Below are 9,929 nucleotides of genomic sequence, written 5' to 3' on the forward strand. Positions count from 1 at the left end.
TTCAAACAGACAACACAGCAGAAGAGTACGTGCTGACTGGGGCGTACAGGATTTTAGAAGCTGGGGGCATATCAGGGTTTGAAAGACATCTGGTTAAAGTGTGACTCCGAGTAAGCTGGGGGAGGTGCCCTTCTGTATCTTAGTGGCCCGTCAGTCTTGGCTGTAGGGCGGGCCCCGCCCTCTCTGGATTTTGAAACTTATTCTTTTAATTTTATATTTTAAACCTTAAATCTGTATAATTTTCTTTTCACTGGCAGCATCTCCAATCTCCTCTGAAGAAGATGATGAGCATAAAAGAAACTCCACCTGGAACTTGCTTCAGATGTGGTAAAGCTGGGCACTGGCCTTTACCTCAACTGCTGACAGCATGCTCTCCAATCTGTGGATAAGCAGGACACTGGGAGGTCAATTGCCCAACTTTGTCTAGAAAAAGTAGAACAGTCCTCTTCACAAAAAAAGTCTGTCAGATCCTCTGTGCCTGGTGGCCATCCCCACCATCACAGAGGAGCCTTGGGTGACTGTCCAGGTAGCCAGTAAGTCTCTGTCATTTTTGCAGATGTGGAAGCTGTTTACTATGTACTTTCTGTTTAGTCCAGTAAGACAGCTGGAAAATACTGTTACTAGCTATTAAAACAGTGTGTCCCTGTGTTCTGAATTGTTAATGGGAGCCAAGGGCGCCCTGCTAGTAGGATGTTGTAAATGTAGCTCCCTCACCTGACATTTGGTAAGGTCATGTAGCCCCCAATGCAAAGAGAAAGGGTGTGGCTTTTTTCCATAATAAAGAACTGGCAGCCAGAGCCGAGAAAGGATGAACCAGCTGAATGTCCAGGCCTGTCTTTGGATGAGAAGGAAGGATGGGCAGTAGAAAAGTTTTACAGAGAAGAAGACTGGAACAGAAGGGAGAAGCAGCGGAGAAAACATGGAGGCGGATGTTAAGATTCCTCTCTGCACATTTACAGGTTGTTATGAATGTTCTTAATGGATGGATGTGTACAGGGCTTTTTATGTATAGATGAACAAATTATATCTTATCAATTGGATTGGAGGTTATTGTGTTGTGTGTTCTTTCATGTGGCGAGTTTAAGAGAGTGTGTGGTGGCTAGACATGCTAGCCTGCCACGAAATTGGTATATATCTGTTTGGCATGGCGGCAGCCTGCCTCGGGAACTAGATGGGTAGAGAGATTGTTACCAGGCTCAGAGGGAAGCCTTTGGCAGTGTGAGATGGGATGGAGCAATGTGGGTGAGACACTGACTGAGACGATATCTTGGGGCACTGCAGTGCCAGACCTAGTGAGGGTAAAAAGACTTTATATATATATAATTTTACAGCAACAGGTCTGTAAATTTCTTTGTTAGGTTTGTATGTGGTTTGGGTATCAGAGTACTCTAGCCTTGTAAAATTAATTGGGCAATGTCCCTTTTGTTTTTATTTTGTGCAATAATTTGAGGAGTATTGGCATTACATCTTTGAAAGCATGGTAGAACTCTGTGCTAAAACTTTGGTAAGTGGGGTTGGGGATTTAGCTCAGTGGTAGAGCACTTGCCTACAAGCACAAGGCTCTGGGTTGGTCCCCAGCTCAAAAAAAAAAAAAAAAAAAAAAAACGAAAGGAAAAAAAAAAAAACTTCAGTAAGTAGTATTGAGAAAATTACTCATTTCTGTTAGATTTTCCAATTTGGTGAAGTACAGATTTTTTTAAAGCTTGTCCTTATGATTCTCTAGATTTCCTTGGTGTCTGTCACTGTTGTTCCCCTTTTCATTTCTTGTTAATTTGGGTTTCTCCTCTCTGCCTTTTAGTTAATATGAATAAGAGTTTGTCAACTCTATTGATTTTCTCAAAGAACCAACTCTTTTTTAATTCTTTGCATTGTTTTGTTTGTCTTTTATTGATTTCAGCCCCAAGTTTGATTATTTCTTGGAGACTACTCCTTTTGGATGTGATTTCTTTTTGTTCAAGAACTTTCAGAGGGGTTGGGGATTTAGCTCAGTGGTAGAGCGCTTGTCTAGCAAGCGCAAGGCCCTGGGTTTGGTCCCCAGCTCCGGAAAAAAAAAACAAAAAACTTTCAGGTATGCTGTTAAGTTGCTCATATGAGGTCTCTTTACTTTTTTTTTTTTTTCGGGGCTGGGGATCGAACCCAGGACCTTGCGCTTCCTAGGCAAGCACTCTACCACTGAGCCAAATCCCCAACCCCCTTTTTTTTTTTTAATGTAGGCACTTTGTGCTATGAACTTGACTCTTAGAATCACCTTCTTTGTGTCCCATAAGTTTGGGTATGTTGTATATTCATTTTCATTCATTTCTAGAAAGTCTTTAATTTCTTTATTATGTCTCGATCCATTTTTCATTCATTAGTGGAGTTGTTCAGTTCCTGTGAGTTTGCAAGCTTTTTGTTGTTTCTGTTGTAGTTGATGTCTGGTTTTAATCTGTGGTGGTCTGATAAGATGCAGGGACTTATTTAATTTACTTGTATTTGTTGAGACTTGCTTTGTGCCCAAATATGTGGTGAGTTTTAGAGAAAGTTCCATCTGGTACAGAGAAGCAGCTCTATTCTTTTGTGTTTGGGTAAAATATCTTACACCAGAAGAGGGCATCAGATCTCTTTACAGATGGTTGTGAGCCACCATGTGGTTGCTGGGAATTGAACTCAGGACCTCTGGAAGAGCAGTCGGGTGCTCTTAACCGCTGAGCCATCTCTCCAGCCCCGACAGTGTTTCTTTTATGAACTTGGTTGCCCTGTGTTTGGTACATAGATGTTAAGAAGTCCTCTTGGATTTTTCCTTTGATGAGTATGTAGTGTCCTTCCTTCCCTCTTCTGATTAACTTTGGTTCGAAGTCTATTTCATCAGGCTTTTAAATGGCTACTTTAGTTTGTTTCTTAGGTTCTGCCTCAGTCACTGTTCAGGGCTGGGAAGAGACACCAGGCCAAAGGCAACTCTTATAAAAGAAAGCATTTAACTGGGGGCTTGCTGATAGTATCAGAGGTTTAGTCCATTATAATCGTGGTGGGATGCATGGCAGCAGGCATGGCAGGCATGCGGTGGGAGACACTGCTGAGAGCAATATCCTGATGGGCAGAGGGAGACACACTGGACTTGGTATGGGCTTTTGAAATCTCAAAGCCAATCCCCAGTGATAAACTTCCTCCAACAGGAGGATGGTTCACAGGTAAGTATTGTTACTTGGGCATAGTGGTCCATACCTTCAATCCCTGTACTAGGGAAGCAGAAGTAAGCAGGCAGATCTCTGAGTTCCAGGCCAGCTTGGTCTAAAGAGGGTTCCAATATAACCAAGGAAAACCCTGGGTTTTGTTTTGTTTTGTTTTGTTTTAAAGTGTCAGGGGATGGCAGCACATACTAGGGAGGCAGAAGCAGGTGGATCTCTGAGTTCAAGGGCAGCCTGATCTACAGAGCGAATTCCAGGACAGCCTGGGCTACAGAGATACCCTGTTTTGGGAAAACAAAAGCACTTGTTGCTCTTCCAGAGGACCCAGGTTGGATTCCCAGCCCTCACATTAAAGCTCACAATTACCTGTAACTCCGGTTCTCTTCTGGCACATGCTGCACACACTTATGTGCACACAGAACACTCACTCATACAGCGAATAAAAATTTTAAAATGAAAGCAGCATCTCTATCAAGTCTAACTGTAGAGTAACATATACATTGTGTGGCCTATATACCTTTTGCGGTATAAACAGAGTTGTTTCTGTGTGGTTGTGTGTTGCTCTATAATGGCACGGTCTGTTTAAAAAGGCAAATGTCACAGTGCACTGCAGGACACCTCTGTTCACACCGTCGGTTCTTTGAAACTGTATCTGGAAGCTATTAAAAGCTTCGTGCACTGGGTGACCTTCCAGGCAGTATTTAGACGGGATACCCCCCCCCTCCCCTTGCCACTGCCTGTTGCTGAGTGGAAAACAGCAGAAGATCTGGGATCTCAACCTCCACAGAGTATTCATCGGGCTGTTTCCTTTCCTTTGTTTCCTTTCCTTTTCCTAAAGAAGATGAACCATGAAACCACAACCCTGATATCCTTGAAGGAAGCAATGAAAAGGTGGCTCAGGGCTCCAGGGAGGGAACCAGCCCGGGTCTGCTGTTCTCAGAAGATGGGGACTGCAGAAGAAGAATAGGAATAAGCAGAGAGCAGCAGACACACTAACTAGAACCCTGTTTGCTGAAGTGCTCTGAGACGGGCAGGTTCAAAAGCTGAGACAGGAAAAACAAGCTGGGGCTTGGGGGTGAGCTCAGAAGTAGAATGCTTGTGTAGTTGAAAGGTCCTGGTTTGGGGTTGGGGATTTAGCTCAGTGGTAGAGCGCTTGACTAGCAAGCGCAAGGCCCTGGGTTCAGGCCCCAGCTCCGAAAAAAAAAAATTAAAAAAAAAAAAAAAAAAAAAAAGGTCCTGGTTTTTAAATCCCTGTACTCTACATGTGCATGTGTACGTGCACGCTCGCTCTCTCTCACTCTCTCTCTCTCTCTCTCTCTCTCTCTCTCTCTCTCTCTCTCACACACACACACACACACACACACACACACACACACACACATAGAATAAAGAAGAAAGTCTGCTTTGAGATGCTATAACTCTTGTTCAGTTTATGCTAGATTTACAAAAATAAAGGTGGCTTTTCCCCTCAAGGAGTTCATGGTCTTTAAGAATGGTGGAATTTGTTTTAAATACAGTTTAGAACAAGTGACCTTATACTGTGATGTTCCAAAAGGACTAGAGGAGCACAATGGAGGGATTGGTTTATTCTGCCTAAGAAACTCGGCTCTTTAGAAAGGGGCACTTTAGCTGGACTAAGCATCCCAGTGAGTTTATGAGGAAATAAATACGGGGAGGAATTTTAAAGTGAAAAAACCACGTTTTGGCTTCAAATGAGACTGAAGTTAAAGATTTGCAACTAGAACATGTGAGAAGACTCAGGAGGACACGCTTCTTGCAGAAGAGATCTGGTTTGGCCTAAAGTCAGATTGCAAAAAAGATTCATTTTTAGCCGAGTTAAATGATCACAATATTACTTTAGAGAAGTGTGGGGAGGGTGATTGGCGACTGGAGCAAGGGTCCAGTGAGACTACTGTAGTCCTAGGGCCAGGTAAAAGATGGCGGACTTATTTCGGATGGAAGCAGGAGATGGGTGAGATAAAGATCAGTTGGAGGGGTGTTGAGATTATTCTGAGATTTCTAGTTCAAACAACTGAATAAACTGTGAAGCTTTTAAATGGGCCAGGGTAGGAAACGTCACACTCAGAGTTATATTTTAAATTTAGGAATTCTTTTTAAGATGGGCAGAAACGGCCCTTGATCTCCGATCTAGAATTCACACTTTATGAAAAGTAAACTAAAACAAAAGAAGTGTGTGTGGTAGGAGCAGGCCCAGGGAGGGCAAGCACTTCCCAGAGACAGGGTTTAAGAAGGCAATGGAGAACTGGACACACTTCAGAGGTGAATCTCTTGTCCGGAAGGTATGAGGTCCTAGGTTCAATCTCCAGCACCACCATTAACACACACACACACACACACACACACACACACACACACACACACACACACACACACACACACTTATCACGGGGAGTCCTAGGCCGCTTGACCTGAACTTTGTTTTTTTTTAACCCTGTAGAGTAGACAACAAGCTCCAAGCTCTAGACACACAGTTCAAAGAACTAGACACCATCAAGGATAATCTGACACTTCGATTTGAACACCACAGCAAGACTTTGGCAAGCCAAGCAGCCCAAGACGAGATATGGACAGCAGCTCTGGCCCTGGGGTGAGCAATGGTTGAAAAATCCTGGCTTTTGGGGCTTTGTGAAAGCTTTTAGCGGGCCATTCCAAACCTGAGGTTGACACACTCCCCAAAGGTGTCGGTTGTGCTTGGTTCCTCCGTTCAGAAGACATTAATCCGGGCACCTGTTCATATGCCAGGCACCGCAGTACACCTTGTGGGTCTCTTACCTGCTGGTCTTACTGACAGGAAATGAGTAAAGGAGTTCCCTCTCCACGCAAAGCTCATCCCATGGGTGGCTGAGAACGAGGCTACGCAGTTTGGTGTAGGTCAGACTTCTGAAATACACGGCTGGTTTTTCTAGAGGGTTTACATTGAGCCAACCTAATCAGACACAGCTTTTGTTTATCCATTTAAGGAGTTTTGAACATTTGTTATAGGTTCACCTCAATGGAACTGAATATTTTATACAGCTATGTCATCGAGGTCCTCATTTGCTTGCACACTCGAATGCTTCAGAAGCTTCCAGACCTGGTGAGAAGTCTTCCGACTTTAGCCTCTGTTCTTAGAAGAAAGACCAAGAACAAGCACATTAGAATTGTGTGGGAGTCCGTCCTGGAGGAGTATGGGCTGCGAGAGAGAGACGTCACAGCACTCTGTACCTTCTTTGTTGTACATGGAAACAAAGGAGAACACTATACCGCTAATGTAAGACGGATGTACATCAAAGATGTGTCCTTCATGATCACCAACATGGTAACGAACCAGGCTCTACAGGAGGGTCTGCTTAGAGCTGTTCAGATCATCGAGAAGGGGAAAGCAGCAAAGACCCCTGAAACCTCAAGGGCTCCGCTGAAAGAGTTGATGCCCCCAGTTAAAGACTAACCTGTTACCTCTGACCCAGCAGTTCCCCTTTTAGTCATTTGTATTGTAAAAACAAAAAAATGCATACTTTAATTTTTTTATTTATATGAGTACACTATAGCTGCTGTCAGACACACCAGAAGAGGGCATTGGATCCCATTACAGTTGGTTGTGAGCCATCATGTGGTTGCTGGGAATTGAACTCAGGACCCCTGGAAGAGCATCTCTCCAACCCTACTTTAATTTTTATAGGCTTATTTTATAGCAAAAGTGGAAGGAACGTTAAATAAATTATGACAAATTGATACAATGAACAGTGTGTGTGTAACCATGTTTTAAAACTAAGCAAACTCTTTATAATGAAATAGAGTTTGGGGTGTAGCTCAGAGTACTTTTTTTTTTTTTTTTTTTTTTGTATTTATGAGGTCCTGGGTTCAATCCCTGATACCACCAAATACATAATAAAAGAAATTTATATGGAATCATTACTCAGATTTGGTGTTTTGTTTAAATATTTATAATGTTATATACAAAAGGGGGCAAAACCAATGTGTGTGTGTGTGTGTGTGTGTGTGTGTGTGTGTGTGTAATTTTTTGTTTCAGGACATAGTTTCTGTGTCCTGGAACTCATTATGTAGATGTGACTGGCTTCAAACTTGGAGATCACCTGTGCTGGGACTAAAGGTGTGCGTCATGCCCGCCCAGCTTATCTATAACAAGGATATTTTTTTTTTTCGGAGCTGAGGACCGAACCCAGGACCTTGTGCTTGCTAGGCAAGCGCTCTACCACTGAGCTAAATCCCCAACCCCAATAAGGATATTTTTAAAAGATTTTAAAGTGTATAAGTTTAGATATATCCACTTCTGCAGTGATACTTAAGTGATACGGTTTTAGGGAGGGGAAATTACGAATCTAAGACTCAAAGGGAAAGAAATTCTTTTCACCGGATAGTGGAACTTCTCCTCTAGGCCTGACATGACATGATTGCCTCGAATCAGAGAAGCTGTGATCAGCCACGGAGCAGGGTCATGGGATCAGGCCTACCGTCGCTTCCTCATTGATGGGAAGAGGAAATGTTACTTTCCCCCTGAGATTGCAACCCCAGACATCAGCTGTAAATAATCTTGCTCCAGCCGTACCTGATCCTGGGGGGATGCTGGACTCTACAGAAGGTGGACAGTTGATTGTGGTTTGGAACGGGATGATGCAGTTTTTGGGGGTCATCCCCACACTGAGGTGGGGATTTTAGATGGTTTGCCTTTGAGTCATCCGTGCTACTGAAGTAATCCCACACTCACGTTTCTGTAAGACCAGTGAGCTCACTGGTTCACCAAGCTGGACTTGGATGGAATCTCTTCTTTGGTCTGTCTTTGCCCTGTCTGGGGGAAACAAACATCTCTTTACATTTCCCTAGGAAGAGTCAGACTGCTTGCTCATTTTGAATGTTGAATGTCTTTTAAAGGGCAATTAATCAATTGAAAGCTTAACATATAGAGGTGGAGAGATGACTCCGGGATTGAGAGCAAGTAGTGTTTTTCCAGAGGACCAGAGTTCCATTCCCCGCACCTATGTCAGTGTCTCAGAGGCACAGCTCCAGGTCTTGCTAATTTCTGTCAAGCTCGTGGGACTTAAGTCTTTAGAAAGGAAGGCTGAAGACCTCAGAGGACTGTGCCATAGAAAGAAATGTAAATGTCAAGTTGTCACAGGTCTGAGGATTCTCTGGCCAAGCATTCAACTTTCTGGTGAGATCAGCCTTCTTACAGATTTACAAGGGAGTGAAACTAGAGTCTGTTATACTGGGAACTCACAATTACCCAAATTGAACTCTGTCTTAGAGTTTTACTGCTATGAACAGACACCATGACCAAATTAACTCTTATAAGGACAGCATTTAATTAGGGCTGGCTTACAGGTTCAGAGGTTCAGTCCATTATCATCAAGGTGGGAACTTGGCAGCATCCAGGCAGGCATGGTGCAGGAGGAGCTGAGAGTTCTACATCTTCATCTGAAGGCTCCTAGGAGGAGACTGGCTTCCAGGCAGCTAGGATGAAGGTGAGTAGGTGACACACCTACTCCAACAGGGTCACACCTTCTAATAGTGCCACTTCCTGGGCCAAGCATATACAAACCACAACGACTCCAACTCCAGATCCTACTGCTTCTGCCTCTGCCTTTGCTACCTAAATGCTGCGATTACAAGACACATGTGACCATGCCTAGTTCAGAGTTTCTTTCTGTCTTGTCTTTCTTTTTTCTTTTTCTTTTTGAAAGAGTTTCTTTAAATAGTACTAAACTCACTGTATAGTATAGACCAGGCCAACCTCTTACTCACAGAGATCCTCCTTCCTCTGCCTGCAATGTGCTGGCGTTAAAGGTGTGCACCAAGCCATAGGTACTTTTCTAATGTTAAGTAAAGTTAGGCAATTGATGAGAATCCATTGACTGACTGGCTGAGCGATTGCGGAAGGGTCTCAGATAGCCCGGGCTGGCCTGGAACCAGTTATGTAGCAAAGGCTGGTTTATAATAATCCTTTAGTGGCTACTTTCCCAAATGCTGAGATTACAGAAATGTATCTCTTTGTTGAGCTCTTCAGACTCAACATACCAAACCCAATAGGCATTTACTCATGTTAAAGTTTGGGGTATAGGACCAAAGCTAAACACCCCCAAAACCAGGAGGGAAGCAATAACAGCCAATCTCTAAACTGCTGAGCTTTAGCCAGTACCATAAAGATATTATCACGCCGACTTTAACCTTTAACAAGTACTCTTTTTTTTAAAGATTTATTTATTATATATAAGTACACTGTAGCTATCTTCAGACACACCAGAAGAGGACATTAGATCTCATTACAGATGGTTGTGAGCCACCATATGGTTGCTGGGATTTGAACTCAGGACCTCTGGAAGAACAGTAGGTGACCTTAACCATTGAGCCATTTCTCCAAAATTTCTCCAAAGCCCTCCCCCAACCCCCACCCTCCAAGATTCTTTGAAGCCTCCAGTGTAACTTTTTGTTGCTGTTTTCCTTGAACGTCACATGTCCAAGCCAATATTTGCTTGTCATAAAGCACATTCTATAAAATGCTAGTGTTGCAAATAAATGCTAACAAAAATCCTTACGGTAAATTTGTTGCAATTTCTTCTTTTAGCACTAAGAACTTTAGAAAGCTTGGTTGGGAGAAAAACAGAAGGGTAGCCCGAAAAATACTGAAAGAATAATTACAAAAATTATTGTTTGTATCTTGGTTTAGAGAGTTACTTTTTAGCCAGCGAATAACAAAATTTCTACAACCTACAGTGGCTGAACTACCAAAGACGGGAGGAGTTGCTACTG

At 43.1% G+C, this 9,929-nt stretch overlaps 1 protein-coding gene across 1 annotated transcript; it reads left to right on the forward strand.

Moving 5' to 3' along the window:
- The first annotated feature begins 4,005 nt into the window (after positions 1 to 4,005).
- On the forward strand, positions 4,006 to 6,612 carry Smco1 (single-pass membrane protein with coiled-coil domains 1). The gene is made up of 3 exons (XM_032899262.1): positions 4,006 to 4,055; positions 5,623 to 5,772; positions 6,168 to 6,612. Exons 1-3 carry the CDS (start codon positions 4,006 to 4,008, stop codon positions 6,610 to 6,612), a joined length of 645 nt encoding a protein of 214 aa, XP_032755153.1.
- The last annotated feature ends 3,317 nt before the right edge of the window (positions 6,613 to 9,929 follow it).

This window comes from Rattus rattus, chromosome 4 (assembly GCF_011064425.1).
Source record: "Rattus rattus isolate New Zealand chromosome 4, Rrattus_CSIRO_v1, whole genome shotgun sequence".
Taxonomy (NCBI): domain Eukaryota; kingdom Metazoa; phylum Chordata; class Mammalia; order Rodentia; family Muridae; genus Rattus; species Rattus rattus.